The 15,013-nt window shown below is 55.9% G+C and overlaps 1 protein-coding gene across 2 annotated transcripts in view; it reads left to right on the top strand.

Moving 5' to 3' along the window:
* Nucleotides 1–15,007, top strand: part of PLCG1 (phospholipase C, gamma 1) — a 37,903-nt gene extending 22,896 nt beyond the window's left edge. The window contains exons 5-32 of one of the 2 annotated variants that reach the window (XM_011974962.1): nt 2,082–2,166; nt 2,272–2,355; nt 2,589–2,623; nt 2,834–2,906; nt 3,010–3,111; nt 3,347–3,465; nt 3,548–3,633; nt 3,708–3,828; nt 4,549–4,717; nt 4,862–4,984; nt 5,067–5,168; nt 5,255–5,442; nt 5,773–5,973; nt 6,050–6,169; nt 6,253–6,433; nt 7,466–7,543; nt 8,387–8,490; nt 8,701–8,797; nt 9,075–9,144; nt 9,723–9,880; nt 11,784–11,880; nt 12,012–12,236; nt 12,320–12,468; nt 12,991–13,105; nt 13,210–13,371; nt 13,478–13,566; nt 13,682–13,866; nt 14,035–15,007. In XM_011974962.1, the coding sequence (XP_011830352.1) occupies nt 2,082–2,166; nt 2,272–2,355; nt 2,589–2,623; nt 2,834–2,906; nt 3,010–3,111; nt 3,347–3,465; nt 3,548–3,633; nt 3,708–3,828; nt 4,549–4,717; nt 4,862–4,984; nt 5,067–5,168; nt 5,255–5,442; nt 5,773–5,973; nt 6,050–6,169; nt 6,253–6,433; nt 7,466–7,543; nt 8,387–8,490; nt 8,701–8,797; nt 9,075–9,144; nt 9,723–9,880; nt 11,784–11,880; nt 12,012–12,236; nt 12,320–12,468; nt 12,991–13,105; nt 13,210–13,371; nt 13,478–13,566; nt 13,682–13,866; nt 14,035–14,077 (3,361 nt within the window). In that variant the 3' untranslated portion in view covers nt 14,078–15,007. Of the gene's footprint in view, nt 1–2,081; nt 2,167–2,271; nt 2,356–2,588; nt 2,624–2,833; nt 2,907–3,009; nt 3,112–3,346; nt 3,466–3,547; nt 3,634–3,707; nt 3,829–4,548; nt 4,718–4,861; nt 4,985–5,066; nt 5,169–5,254; nt 5,443–5,772; nt 5,974–6,049; nt 6,170–6,252; nt 6,434–7,465; nt 7,544–8,386; nt 8,491–8,700; nt 8,798–9,074; nt 9,145–9,722; nt 9,881–11,783; nt 11,881–12,011; nt 12,237–12,319; nt 12,469–12,990; nt 13,106–13,209; nt 13,372–13,477; nt 13,567–13,678; nt 13,867–14,034 lie in introns of both variants that reach the window. The other variant, XM_011974961.1, reaches the window with a different exon arrangement.
* The last annotated feature ends 6 nt before the right edge of the window (nt 15,008–15,013 follow it).

The following is a 15,013-nucleotide window of genomic DNA, read 5'->3' as shown; positions in this document are numbered from 1 at the left end:
TAGTGAGAGGAGCCAGCCACATGCTGTGTGCCCTGCCGCTATGGGCAGAGACTGGGTATGTAGAACTGCCTTTGGGTGTCCTGGAGGTGAGGGTGGCCAGTAGTGTGTGAAGGGTGCCCTGAGGCTTATGGCTCTGAGGCCTGGTGTGGCAGCCAGAGGGGCCAAGGAGAGAAGGGGAGCAAAGACCAAATGGTGTGGGTGCTGCACCGTGGTGAGATCCTTTGACCTAAAAGAAATGGGAAGCCATGGAAGGGTTCTGAAGAGAGGAGTGATGTGACCTGATGGGTTACTCAGGATCACTCTGGCTGCTGTGTGGAGAGCTCAGTTAGCTGTTTCCACACTCCAGGTGAAAAATGAGAATGCTTGGATCATGATGGTAATGGTAGGAAGTGGCTGGATTTTGGCCATGTTGTATTTTGAAGATAGAGCCAGAAAGAATGTCCTTAACAGATTGATTCTGGGGTTTGAGAGGCATTGAGGATAATAGTATGCTCTTTGGCTCGAGCAACTGGAAAACAGAGTCGCCATTGACTGAGATGAGAAGATCATGGGGCGAGCCCATTTGGAGGGAAGCTCAGGGGTTCACTTTGAGGCGTGTTAAGTTTTCTGATGCCTGTTAGCTGTTCAGGGAGAGCTGTTGAGTAGGCAGGTGGTTAGACTGAGTTTAGGTACATACACAGTGGGGGCTGCAGATTTTAACTTGGGAGTATGTAGATAACACTGAAAGCCACAGGGCTGGGTGAGATCACCTAGGGGGCAAGCAGACCAAGAAAAGGGCAGGGTCCAGTGGCTGACCTCAGACCACCCCCATATTAGAGATTGGAGGGGTTGGGGACAAACAGTGCGGTAAGAGGAGAGCCCCCAGAGTGCTGAGTTCTGGCAGCCCAAGGAAGAAGACAGTGGTGAAATCTGACCATTGACCCTTGGATTTAACATGGTGAGAAGAGCGGTGTCAGCCAAGTGGTGAGGGGCTCATGGGAATGAGAGGGAGCAATATGACTCTTGCAAGGAGTTTTGCGGTGGCGGGGAGCAAAGAAGAGGGCAGTACTTGGAGAGCTAAGCAGGGGCAAGACACGTGTTTTTGGTGGAAGAAGTAACAGGCTGTTCGTATGCTGATGGGAAAGAGACCACAGAGGGCAAGGTTGGTGATGCAGGCAGTTGCAACCAGAAGGCCTCTGTTTCCTCACTGGAAAACAAGGACCCTGATAGCACCTACCTCCTGGGTGACTGAGGATCAGAGGAGGTGGCACCTGTACAGAGCCAGCCCTCCCTTTGCAGTGCTTGATCCACTCAGTGTGGCGCTCAGCTCCCTTGGGGAATTTTGGTGCCTCCTCCCAGGCCCTTGGGGCTCAGAGGAGGTGACCCCACCCTCCCCTCCCCTCCTTGACATCACTTTCCAGGAGAGAAAGCCCCCCTTCCCCCTTCTCGTCCATCCTGTTGCCAGGTCCAGCAGTGTCCCCAGCCTCACATCGTGGGCAGGACACCCCTGGAGAGCAGGGGCCTTGTTCTCTGAGCTTCTTTCCTGGAGCCAGGCCCTGTCTAGCCCCAGGAGGTGCCCAGTTGCCAGTCATTGTATCTGGTGGAGCATGCACCTCCTCCTCCCTCCCCTTCATGGGTTAGTGGGTTCTGAGGACCAAACTCCCAGCATCCCAGTGGGCAGCAGGTAGGGACCCGCTGCCGTGCTGCCCCCAGCAGGGAAGTTGTGAGTGAGCCCTGCCTTCTGTGTTGGATGGGCTGACTGCCACCTTGGCACAGGCCTGAGCAGTGCCGGTGGGAGGGGAGGCCTGGAGAGTGGTTTTTCTTCCTCCCATGCCTGACCCACTTTACTGAATCTGTTCACATCTTCCTTGCCAGAATTACAGGCTTTTTTTTTTTTTTTTTGCTCAGATGAGGAACTGAGGTCCAAAGAAAGGAAGGGACTAACCTTGGTAACCCCATGGGTTCTGATCCAGTCTCGCCCTCAGGACTCCAGGTTCCCAGAATAGTGTTGTTTACCTGTCCAGCCCCAGGTGGGCTCGACCCACAGGTCAGAGGTCATGAGAAGCTGGATGAGACCACTGGGGATGTCCCTGTTTTCTCAGTATATCAGCCAAGGACCTAAAGAACATGCTGTCCCAGGTCAACTACCGGGTCCCCAACATGCGCTTCCTCCGAGAGCGGCTGACGGTAAGTGCCCCCCAGGGCTGTCTGTAGTTGGGGGCAGGGGAAGCCAAGAGCCCTGCAGCTGGGGCCCTGACTGCCTGACTGGCACTCCCGCTCTATACCATGCAGGACCTGGAGCAGCGCAGCGGGGACATCACCTACGGGCAGTTTGCTCAGCTGTACCGCAGCCTCATGTACAGCGCCCAGAAGACGGTGCATGAGCCACCTGCCCTCCCTCAACCCCTGCCCCTGCTCCTCCACCCCACCCCCCAGCTCTGCCTGCCTCAGCCCTGCTGCCCTGCTTAGGGGCTCTTGGGTGCCATTTCTCCAGTTCTTCTCCTCTTGAGGCCTACCCCCATCTGCTGCTCTAGCCTGTCTTCTTACTAGCCCCTTTCCCACATGGCCTCCCAGGGGCTCTTGCCCTGACCAGGTTCTGTTTCCTGCAGATGGACCTCCCCTTCTTGGAAGCCAGTACTCTGAGGTTTGGTTTGGAGTGGGGAGGTGGGGTTTTCCCTGGGCCCCCTTCATCTCACCACTGGGCGATTCCTGATCCAGGTGGGAGGCAGTGGGAGTAGGGAACCATGCTGGACCATTCTGGGAAGCTGTGCTGGCTGGGAGTTGGGTTCTGCCTTCCATGGGGCACCTTGTTGTCTGTTGACCATGCTAGCTAGCTTACCTTCTCTTCCTGCAGGGCTGGGGAGCGGCCGGAGCTTTGCCGAGTGTCCCTTCCTGAGTTCCAGCAGTTCCTTCTTGACTACCAGGGGGTATGGCTGGGCTGACATTGGCCCAGGCTGTCAGGTTGTTGGGGGGCTGGGCTCATCAATGACTGGAGGCTTCTCTCATTCCCTGCCCTCCCCACCCCATCAGGAGCTGTGGGCTGTTGATCGCCTCCAGGTGCAGGAGTTCATGCTCAGCTTCCTCCGAGACCCCTTGCGAGAGATAGAGGAGCCATACTTCTTCCTGGATGAGGTGAGTCCGACGTTTCACCCATTTTTTGTCAAGAGAATGGGTAGGGGTGACCAGAACCCCACCTGGGCTTCAGGAGCTAGACGCTTCTTAGGGATGCCACCTTGTTCCTACCTATTATGCATCTTGCCCACCCCCAGTTGGGACAGAGCACTCTCTCTCCTACCCCCAACCTACCATCTCGGGTTGGACCAGGCAGGGACTCACTTTCTCTTCCCTTCCACATGTTCCTGGACAGTTTGTCACCTTCCTGTTCTCCAAAGAGAATAGTGTGTGGAACTCACAGCTGGATGCAGTATGCCCGGACACCATGAACAACCCCCTTTCCCACTATTGGATCTCCTCTTCACACAACACGTGAGTGTGGCTCCTTCGGGCCCACCCAACTTCTTCCCAGGAGGGCCTATCTGACCATACATGCCTCTCCTTGCCTATCCAGGTACCTGACCGGGGACCAGTTCTCCAGTGAGTCCTCCTTGGAAGCCTATGCTCGCTGCCTGCGGATGGGCTGTCGCTGCATTGAGTGTGCGTGGGGTCTGGGGCTGGGGGAGGGAAGATGGGAGGCCTGCCTGCTTGACCATGATGATGTTGCTCCCCAGTGGACTGCTGGGACGGCCCAGATGGGATGCCAGTTATTTACCATGGGCACACCCTTACCACCAAGATCAAGTTCTCAGATGTCCTGCAAACCATCAAGGAGCATGCCTTTGTGGCCTCAGAGTGAGTCAGAGGCTGGAGGACCCAGGGGTTAACTTGGCTCCAGCTCTCTCATTCTAGAGGGACAGAGGGCAGCAAGACTCCTCGAATACCCTGTCCCCTCTCCCTCAGCCTTTCATCTTTGTCCTTCCTCTTGGCCTCTCCTCGTCACCTGCTTCCTGTTTGAGCTGTTGCTTCCCAAGTTGCACTTTCTGTTTCCTACATGTTGAGCCCACTTTCTTTTTCATGGGTCCTTTAGACTGTACAACACATGCTCTTCTCATCTTCAGGAAACATGCCCTGCTTTCTTTAGGCCAGTGTCCTGCCAACTCCTTTGCCCTCACAGCCCAGGAGATTGTCTGTCTTCCCTGTGTCCCATTCCTTCAATTCTGTTTACTGCTTAAACTGTGGTCACTGGTCTCCCTTAGCTCACCAGGGCTCTAACAGCTAACTTTGGAGGCTTCTCCTCTCTCCTGGCCTCTTTGGTGGCCTCATTTTTCTTGCACTGCTGAGCAGCCTCCATAATTGGGCCAGCTCGGGACTGCATCAGTGGCCACCCTTTGATTTCCACTGCTGCCACAGCTGTAGAACCCCCGCTGCCCTGCCAGTGGCTATGGCCTGGGATAGTTTTTATAGCCAAGAAGTCCCCAGGCCCTTGGCTCCCAACACCTCACTGTGAGGGGCTACTTAGACCCCAGAGAATTGCAGAATCTGTTTCACTGTGCTTGTCCCCCCACCCCGCAGGTACCCAGTCATCCTGTCCATTGAGGACCACTGCAGCATTGCCCAGCAGAGGAACATGGCCCAGCACTTCAAGAAGGTGCTAGGGGACACACTCCTCACCAAGCCCGTGGAGATCTCCGCCGATGGGCTCCCCTCACCCAACCAGCTTAAGAGGAAGATCCTCATCAAGGTGGGGGTGGTGGGCTTATTGGGGAAGCCCCACACTTCTCAGTGCCTTGCCCAGGCCATGGCTTCAGCTATTGGGCCTACGCCTGGGTGAGGAGGTGGGGTGATGACTGGAGTCTGCATTGCCTTGCTCTGGTTGCCCCTCCAGCACAAGAAGCTGGCTGAGGGCAGTGCCTACGAGGAGGTGCCTACATCCATGATGTACTCTGAGAATGACATCAGCAACTCCATCAAGAATGGCATCCTCTACCTGGAGGACCCTGTGAACCACGTGAGGACTGGGCCGGGCTGGGGGTGGTGGGCCAGTGGGTGTGAGGACCCTGGCTCACAAGTCCCTCTTTGGTCCGTTCCAGGAATGGTATCCCCACTACTTCGTTCTGACCAGCAGCAAGATCTACTACTCTGAGGAGACCAGCAGTGACCAGGGCAACGAGGATGAGGAGGAGCCCAAGGAGGTGAGGAACCAGCTCAGGTCTGGGGCTGGGCCAGGTCAGGCCTGGGCCAGGGTCCCAGTGTCTTTGCTGTTGCCTTCCCCTGACAGGTCAGCAGCAGCACAGAGCTGCACTCCAATGAGAAGTGGTTCCATGGGAAGCTAGGGGCAGGGCGTGACGGGCGGCACATCGCTGAGCGCCTGCTCACTGAGTACTGCATCGAGACCGGGGCCCCTGACGGCTCCTTCCTCGTGCGAGAGAGTGAGACCTTCGTGGGCGACTACACGCTCTCTTTCTGGTAACACTTCCCATGCAGATGCACATGTTCAGTCAGCGTGTGTACACAGACATGACATCACCCAGAGATAATCAGTTAACATTTGAGCCTTTGATCCAGGACAATAATTATGCTTTACATGGAACATAAATTTCTCTGTCTCTCTCTCACCCCCCGCCATACCCCTCCCTTTTCGGTTCATTTGAAGCCTTTCAGTGCAACTGCCCACACCTGAGCTCCTCAGGAGATTGGCCTCCCTCCTTGAGGCTCAGTGCCTCATTTGAGGTGGAACTTGGTCTTTGGGGCCCTGGCCTATTTCTCCCAGCCTCCCTCACGTTGTGTCTTCCACAGGCGGAACGGGAAAGTCCAGCACTGCCGTATCCACTCACGGCAAGATGCTGGGACCCCCAAGTTCTTCTTGACAGACAACCTCGTCTTTGACTCCCTCTATGACCTCATCACACACTACCAGCAGGTGCCCCTGCGCTGCAATGAGTTTGAGATGCGACTTTCAGAGCCTGTCCCACAGACCAATGCCCATGAGAGCAAAGAGTGAGGGAGGGACCTGGGGGTGGGCAGGGCAGGGCAATGGGTGGTGCTGGCTGGGCCTGACTCTGCCTGTCCTCAGGTGGTACCACGCGAGCCTGACCAGAGCACAGGCTGAGCACATGCTGATGCGTGTCCCTCGTGATGGGGCCTTCCTGGTGCGGAAGCGGAATGAGCCCAACTCATATGCCATCTCTTTCCGGTGAGGGGTATGGCCCTGGGTTGTGGGGCCTTGCTTGGGTCTGAGCTGCCCTGACCCTGTGTGACTGTTTTGTCCTTGTGAAGGGCTGAAGGCAAGATCAAGCATTGCCGTGTCCAGCAAGAGGGCCAGACTGTGATGCTAGGGAACTCGGAGTTCGACAGCCTTGTTGACCTCATCAGCTACTATGAGAAGCACCCGCTATACCGCAAGATGAAGCTGCGCTATCCAATCAATGAGGAGGCGCTGGAGAAGATTGGCACAGCTGTGAGGGGCTGTGGTAGACGGGGCATGGCAGGGGAGGCAGGAGAGACCCAGAATCTTAGCAGTCACTGGATAATCTGGATATGTGTAACAGCAAGGCCTGGGGTGTTGTAGGAGTTCATAGGAAGGCCCCTGAGTCCAGCTGGGAGCCAGTGTGGGTACCAGGAGGGTGTCTGGAGGAGGGGACACCTGAGCAGTGTCCACAAGGATGGGGACAGGCACATAAGCAGCGGGTTCCCCATGAGTCAGGGTGAGGAGTGAGGAGGTTCTGGGGCTCACGCTGGGAGAGGTGCACACTGTGGAAGCTCATCAACCTAGGCTTGGCCTGGACTCTGTCCTAGGGCAGGTAGGAAGAGGCTACCCAAGAGTAGCTGTGGAGCCTCCTGGTGGATGGTATGGAGGGCAGAGCCACAGGAGGTGAGACCACTGAGGGAAAAAGTCGGGACTCATGGCAGCACAGCTGGTGATAAGGGCCCTGGACAGAAGAAAGGGGTCTAGGACCAGGAGATCAGTTGAGAGACTTCTGTCCTCAGTAGACAGGGCTGGCTGGGGAGAGGCCTGTTGTCCACTGGCACCAGGGGCTCAGGTGATGGAGAGGAGTGGCCGGAGGAGTGTGGGGAGTGGAAAGGCTCTTCCTGACTTTGGACTCAGCAGCGAACCGATGAGCCACTGAACTAAAGCACTGAATATGGGTAGTCTGTGAAGGGCCCACCTGCACATAGCTCAGAAATACTTGGGAGTTTGGGCATTTCAGACCTGAGAGATTTTGGAATCCTGGACTGGGCCTCACGTATAAGAATGTGAAGAAAAGAAAGGGTGAGACCCGGCCTGAGGCCTCTGAAGCCATCTCCACTGAGGTTGAAGGATCCCTGTGGACCAGGTGCTAGTGGTGGTGGCCGCCTTGGTGGCCTGATGAGGAAGGCCAGGTGGAAGTTTGCTGCACTGGGGGAAAGGGAAGCTGCTGCGGAAGCCAGTAGCTGCTTTCTACCTCTAGGCTCTGGGGCATTAACATATCCCATTGTGTCCTGTTTCCAGGAGCCTGACTACGGGGCCCTGTATGAGGGACGCAACCCTGGCTTCTATGTAGAGGCAAACCCTATGCCAACTTTCAAGGTACAGCTCAGGCCTCTGGGCACAGGAAGCTGGGGAGGGTCCCCAGCTGCTCAGCTGCCTGGGGCTTCATTTCTGTGTTCTGGGCCATCTGTGGTCTTTATGGAGAAGTGGTGGTTGTGGTTTTCCGAGGCCCAAGAGGTTGTGAGAGATGTGTGGTTGGTGAGCGACCGCAGGTCTTCCAGGGCCAACCCACTCCCTAGCCCCTACCCTTTAGGTCAGCAGTGACCCTTTAAAACTCCTGTGGGTGACCCCCATTTCCTCCCTGGGCAGCAGCGGGGTAGGAGCTGGGAGGCACACTGGCCACTCATTCCCCAGCCTCATGGAGCTCTGTCACACAGGTTCTTTTTCGTTTTGCCTTTTTCTCTAAAAAGGCCTGGGCCCTGTTTTTCACCCCCTCCCCTCCACAGCCAGGGGATCTGGAAGGAGGTTTTTCTTTCTACTTCACAGATGAGTGGTGGGGTCCCATCCAGGCCCCATATGCTTCCAGGTCCCGGGGAGGCACTCAGGGCAACTGCAGACCCTGCCTTCTTGGCCTGCCAGCCCTGACTCCTGGGAGCGGATTCAGGGTTCTCCCTGTGGCCCAGGGTGGGGCTTAAGGTTCCACCTGGGTCCTGAGGTACTTCACTGGCAGAGGCCCTGCCTCTTTGATCATATCTGTCCTGGAGCCTCCCTGCAGGGCAGTAACAAGAACTATAACTGGGGCCTGTTGATGGCAGTGTCATCTCCCACTGGCCTGACCCCAGGCTGGGAATCCCAGGCACACGTGTGTGTGCATGTGAAGCCCCAGGTCAGCAGTGGCAGGGAGAGCCTTTCTGCTCTGACTGGTGCTTCTCACCTCTGCAGTGTGCAGTCAAAGCCCTCTTTGACTACAAGGCCCAGAGGGAGGATGAGCTGACCTTCACCAAGAGCGCCATCATCCAGAATGTGGAGAAGCAAGAGGGAGGCTGGTGAGCCAGTGGTGTGGTAGGCCCAGAGTCCAAGGGCCCCATTGGAGCTGGGGCCCCAAAGACATGCATTTGTGATGTGCTTGTCTCCTGTGTGCACCAGCAGTGCCTGCCTCAGCCTGGCTTAGGCATGGGAGCCCCTACCGAAGGATACCCTCCTCATGGGAGTTTGGGGTGGTTGCTGGAGGTTAGCACACCTTATGGCTCCCACAGGTGGCGAGGGGACTATGGAGGGAAGAAGCAGCTGTGGTTCCCATCAAACTACGTGGAAGAGATGGTCAACCCCGTGGCCCTGGAGCCAGAGAGGGAGGTAAGACCGGAACCACCTGAGGAACAGCATTCCCTATCCCCAGATTTTCCTTGGCATGCCCCCATCACACAGTCGCAAGCACGCACGTGCATGCACAGACACCTGTCACATGGACTGGTCACAGCCCATGTGGCCATGCTTGTAGTCTCCCATATACGTGTGCTACGTTTGACAGTCACAGGTGCACCCACAAGATGTATTTGTTCCATGCACACGGATATCCCCTCACACACGTGCAGTAGCCATGCTGACCATTGGTGGGCTTTGCTTCCCACAGCACTTGGACGAGAACAGCCCCCTAGGGGACTTGCTGCGGGGGGTCTTGGATGTGCCGGCTTGTCAGATTGGTGAGCTCCCATCCGTTTCTCTTGCCCACTGTTCCCTAGGGTGAGGTTCTTTGTATCTCTCTCCTGCTCCTAGGGAGGAAGCTGATGGCTGAACCCCAAAGGCTGCCCTCACTCCAAGCTCTCCCCATGCTCTGGACATCCCCTTGACACCCTGGGCTCCCTCTGTCACCCTCAGCTTTGACCCCTGCATGTTTACCCCATGCCAGGCACTGGGGAACCCGTCAGAATCAGCAAGGATGATGCTCCTGGTTGGCTGACATCCCCAGGCCTAATGGGTTGCACCACAGGGATGTGACAAGGCTTGGAGATGGGGTGGAGAGGGAGACATGGCTTGAGGGAAGAAGCATGAGTCAGAGCTAAGTTGGAACACTGGCTCCACCACAACCAGCAGTGACTCGTTTGAGTTGCAGCATCATCATCTGTAAAATGGGCCTGCAGAGCAGTCCTTCCCCTCATGGGGTGTGGGAAGGAGGAAATGGGATGAGATAGAACTCATTTGAGCCAGTGCCTGCGGTGTGAAGTGGGGTGGAGGGGGTGAGATGTCTATTCCCAGCTTTTATCTGCTCTCGCCCTCCCAGCCATCCGTCCTGAGGGCAAGAACAACCGGCTCTTCGTCTTCTCCATCAGCATGGCGTCGGTGGCCCACTGGTCCCTGGATGTTGCTGCCGACTCACAGGAGGAGCTGCAGGACTGGGTGAAAAAGATCCGTGAAGTGGCCCAGACCGCAGATGCCAGGGTGAGATCCTGCTGGAGCCTGGTGGGGGGCAGTGTGTGGGCCTGTCAGGCAGCTGAGGCCTCCAGCTCCCAGCACAAGCCCCCTCAGAGCAGTGGGGCAGCCAATGGCCTATGCTAGATAGGCCACAGCCCCTGCCTTAGCTAGGGATGGAGAAGAAACAGACACATGAGATGCAATGTGGAGTGTTTAGGTCATGTTGAGTTTGACATACTGATGGGTTGTTCAAGTGGGTCTGCTTAATGGGCAGTTGGATACACAAGACCAGAGCTAAGAGGTGAAGTCCTGGGCTAGAAGCAGGAGTAGAGTGGGGGCTGAGGCATAGAAGGGATGAGGTGGTGTCGAATAGGAAGAGAACTTGGGATGGATTGAGAAGCTGCATATGAGAAGGCATGGGCAAGGAAAGGAGCCCAGGAAAGGCAGGTCAGACAGACTGCAGGCCACTGGTGAGGGAGGGGGTCTGCTGTGTCGAGGGCTACAGAGGTAAAGACAGGCACGATAAGAACTTGTAAGTGCCCTTTGGATTCAGCAGCAGCAAATAGCCCTGGTGAGACTTTTGAGCTGCATCAGCAGCATGGCTGGGGTTGGATGGCAGTGGGCAGTGAGGAGTCTGGAATGGCAAAGGCAGAGCCTTTGTAGGGCCTGTCCTTGAGGGAGAGGACAGGTGGCTGGGGTTTGAGCAGGCTTTCATGCAGATAGCTGAAAGGAGCAAGCAGGGTGTAGGAGGAGATGGAGCCCAAGCTTAGCTGGTAGGACCAGCCTTCTGGGGAAAGGTGACCTCTTCCACTGAGCCTGGGGGAACAGAGAAGTATTCTCAAGGGTTAGGGAATTCCTACTTGGTGGCCCTTTCACCAAGTGCATTTGGTAGATGGGTCTGTAGCTGCTTTGGAGAGGGCAACTGCAAGCCAAACAGAGAAGGGATAGGGGGCTTGCCAGGCTCTCCCCTAGAAGAAAAGGTACTGACATACCAGGTGGTTGAAGGACTGGATCCGGGGGTCTAGGCTGAAAAAGGAAGAGTCTGAATATAAGCCACTGAGGCCGGGTATGGTGTGATCCCAGCACTTTGGGAGGCCGAGGTAGGCAGATCACAAGGTCAGGAGTTTGGGACCAGCCTGACCAATATGGTGAAACCCTGTCTCTACTGAAGATACAAAAATTAGCCGGGCATGGTGGCGGGCACCTGTAATCCCAGCTATTCGGCAGGCTGAGGCAGGAGAATCGCTGGAACCCAGGAGGTGTAGGTGGCAGTGAGCCGAGATCATGCCACTGAACTCCAGCCTGGGCAACAGAGCAAGACTCCGTCTCAAAAAAAAAAAGCCACTGAAAGAAGAAAGTCCTCCGGGGGTGAGAGGATAGGGTGGGGTGCTTATAAAGTGGGCTTCTGTAGAGATTTGGCATGGAGATGTGCCATGAAGAGTGGGTGGTTATATTGGAGTTGGGGGAGCTGAGGCAGTGAGGATCATCCTTAGGACACAGATGGAGACCAAGCCAGGGGCCTGCATCCCCAGTGCAGTCACAGGTGACACAGAAGAATCATTTTTACCGTGGGATGAGGCTGGGTAATGAATGGTCAGAAAGTGTCACTTGGGAGTGTGGCCAATTCCAGGATCCCTGGAAGGTCACTGGGAGCATGGGTGGTGATGAGGAGTCTGTATCCCCCACCCCTCTAAGAAGGTTGGAGGGCAAATGTGTCCTCTGGGACAGAAAAGAGGAAAGATGATTCCAGGATGAGGCTGAGGACAGAGCTCCCTCATTTACTGTTGGGTGTGGTGTCTGGAAGGTACAGGGGAGGGTGGGAGATGGGCCCAGAGCACCTGCAGTGTGGGCATACCCAAAGTTGGCAGGGGCTTCCTTCTCCTGGGCAGGGCTGTAGCCTGGGGCTACAGGGCCTTGTGTGTGTCACCAGCTCACTGAAGGGAAGATAATGGAACGGAGGAAGAAGATCGCCCTGGAGCTCTCTGAACTTGTTGTCTACTGCCGGCCTGTTCCCTTCGATGAAGAGAGTAAGGGCCAGGGCCCAGGTGGGGTGTGCGTGTGCCTGGAGGGCCTGGTGGGTGCAAAAGGAGTATTTAGTTATCCCCCCAACACTTCCTGGGTGGGCGGGCTCTGTAAGTGTTCTCCCTGTTTGGCCCAGAGATTGGCACAGAACGTGCTTGCTACCGGGACATGTCATCCTTCCCGGAAACCAAGGCTGAGAAATACGTGAACAAGGCCAAAGGCAAGAAGTTCCTTCAATACAATCGACTGCAGCTCTCCCGCATCTACCCCAAGGGCCAGCGACTGGATTCCTCCAACTACGATCCTTTGCCCATGTGGATCTGTGGCAGTCAGCTGGTGGCCCTCAACTTCCAGACCCCTGGTGAGGAGGTCCCCTGTGAGGAGGGTGGGGAGGGGTACTGTGGGGCAGCTGGACTGGAATACACCATAACCTGCCTCTTCCAGACAAGCCTATGCAGATGAACCAGGCTCTCTTCATGACGGGCAGGCACTGTGGCTACGTGCTGCAGCCAAGCACCATGCGGGATGAGGCCTTCGACCCCTTTGACAAGAGCAGCCTCCGCGGGCTGGAGCCATGTGCCATCTCTGTTGAGGTGGGTGCTGCTCATCTGGGCTTCAGGGTGGGAAAGGGGCTGCTTGCCGTTGGAGTCTGTTTATGTTGAGTTCCCCAAAAGTGGGCATTTTCAGGCATCAAGGTGGTCAGGGTGGATGGGGCCTGAGCAGAGCCTTTGAAGGGGTGAAGATAGCGTGCACTCACTCTATCCATCTAGGACGTGCAGAGCCATGGGGTGACTTGTTCTGATGAGATCTTTTTTTCCCCTAAGGGGAGGTCATTTAAAAGATTTCTGTGTTAAAATAGACACGGATTTAACATGAAGTGGATTGCAAAACTCACATGGAAATTTTGCCTAAAGCTGAGACTTCAAATAAACTATGGGCAGCAGCTGCTCTGGACAGCTTAGGGTCCCCAGTGTCGTGAGAGACTCCATGGGCAGTGTCCCGGGGGCCCAGCAGAGGGCGCACTGCCTCCACTTCACAAATCCTGCCTGAGCCTCCGCAGTCAGGGATTGGAGGGAGCGGGAAGGACAATCCCAGGCCCTTCTGTCTGCCTACAGGTGCTGGGTGCCCGACATTTGCCAAAGAATGGCCGAGGCATTGTGTGCCCTTTTGTGGAGATTGAGGTGGCTGGAGCTGAGTATGACAGCACCAAGCAGAAGACAGAGTTTGTGGGTCAGTCTGTCTTCCCATTCTCCTGGGGCACTGCAAGCCCCTCCCCACCAGTCATCCCATCCTCTCCCAGGATGACCTGAAGCCTTTTGTCGTTGCCTTCATAGTGGACAATGGACTCAACCCTGTATGGCCGGCCAAGCCCTTCCACTTCCAGATCAGTAACCCTGAATTTGCCTTTCTGCGCTTTGTGGTGTATGAGGAAGACATGTTTAGTGACCAGAATTTCCTGGCTCAGGCTACTTTCCCGGTAAAAGGCCTGAAGACAGGTGAGGACCATTCCTGGAGGCAGTGCCCCTGCAGTCTTGCTGGCAGGGTGGGGTGGGCTGCTTGCTGTCCCTCGTGGGCTGAGGGCCAGGCTTTTCCTCCTCCTAGGATACAGAGCAGTGCCTTTGAAGAACAACTACAGTGAGGACCTAGAGTTGGCCTCCCTGCTGATCAAGATTGACATTTTCCCTGCCAAGGTATCTGCAGCAGGGGTGGGCTGGCATGGGGTGGGTGGGAGGAGAGCCAGACAGCAGCCTCGTGAAGTGCAGAGGAGTCATTGACCCTCTTGTGCACCTGCCTTCGTTGAAGCAGGAGAATGGTGACCTCAGTCCCTTCAGTGGTACGTCCCTGCGGGAGCGGGGCTCAGATGCCTCAGGCCAGCTGTTTCACGGCCGAGCCCGGGAAGGCTCCTTTGAATCCCGCTACCAGCAGCCATTTGAGGACTTCCGCATATCCCAGGAGCATCTTGCAGACCATTTTGACAGTCGAGAACGAAGGTGAGGGAGATGGAGGGGTGCCAGAGCCAGGAAGGCAGTGGCTAGGTCCTACTTCTTCAGTGTTTCTTTCTCCTGGGTAGAAAAGTTGTAATATTGTCTGGCTTTGGGCTGCCCGATTGGGCTACAACGCCCTGCCTGCCAGTAAGGACACTCTTCTCTTCTGTCCAGGGCCCCAAGAAGGACTCGGGTCAATGGAGACAACCGCCTCTAGTTGTACCCTAGCCTCGTTGGAGAGCAGCAGGTGCTGTGCGCCTTGTAGAATGCCGCGAACTGGGTTCTTTGGAAGCAGCCCCCTGTGGCGGCCTTCTGGGTTTCGCAGCCTGGAGCCTGGATTCCAGCAGTGAATGCTAGACAGAAACCAAGCCATTAATGAGATGTATTACTGTTTTGGGCCTCCATGTCCCAGCTCTGGATGAAGGCAAAAACTGTACTGTGTTTCGCATTAAGCACACACATCTGGCCCTGACTTCTGAAGATGGATCCTTCCATCTTGTGGGGCCAGGACCATGGCCGAAGCCCCTTGGAGAGAGAGGCTGCCTCAGCCAGTGGCACAGGAGACTCCAAGGAGCTACTGACATTCCTAAGAGTGGAGGAGGAGGAGGAGCCTTGCTGGGCCAGGGAAACAAAGTTTACATTGTCCTGTAGCTTTAAAACCACAGCTGGGCAGGGTGAGAGGCTAGATGCCCCTGCAGTTTGGCCCTGGAGCCAGGGTAGAGGAATGTAGGGCCTGCATGGAGAAGGGTTCTGCCCTGCCTGAGGAGGAGGACACAGCACAAGGGCACATTGCCCATGGCTGGGAACATGACCCAGCCTGAAAGATACAGGGGATCATGTTAAAAATAGCAGTATTATTTTTCTTCTCAATGGTATTGTAACTAAGTTATTTACTCCTCCTGCTCCTCACCCTTGTAGGGAAACCTTGGAGTAGAGCCTTGGAGAGGAGAGTGGCAGGTGGGCTGCCTGCTGTGTTAAGAGGGCTTAGTTTGTGATGTTAAAGCACTGTCAGGAATGGGGGGCGGGGGGTGGGGGGAAGAGAAGAAATAGCAGAGCCTATTTTGGTGAGGTTGTTTTTAAGTCAAAGAAGACTCAATATGCTTTCCCTGAGGAATGAAAAAGCGATTGAGGAGTTGCCTGCCTCCTGGGTGGG

This window comes from Mandrillus leucophaeus, unplaced genomic scaffold (assembly GCF_000951045.1).
Source record: "Mandrillus leucophaeus isolate KB7577 unplaced genomic scaffold, Mleu.le_1.0 Scaffold150, whole genome shotgun sequence".
In the NCBI taxonomy this organism is placed as follows: domain Eukaryota; kingdom Metazoa; phylum Chordata; class Mammalia; order Primates; family Cercopithecidae; genus Mandrillus; species Mandrillus leucophaeus.
The sequence above is the reverse complement of the archived record's forward strand: the minus strand, read 5'-3'. Positions and strand labels throughout refer to the sequence as shown.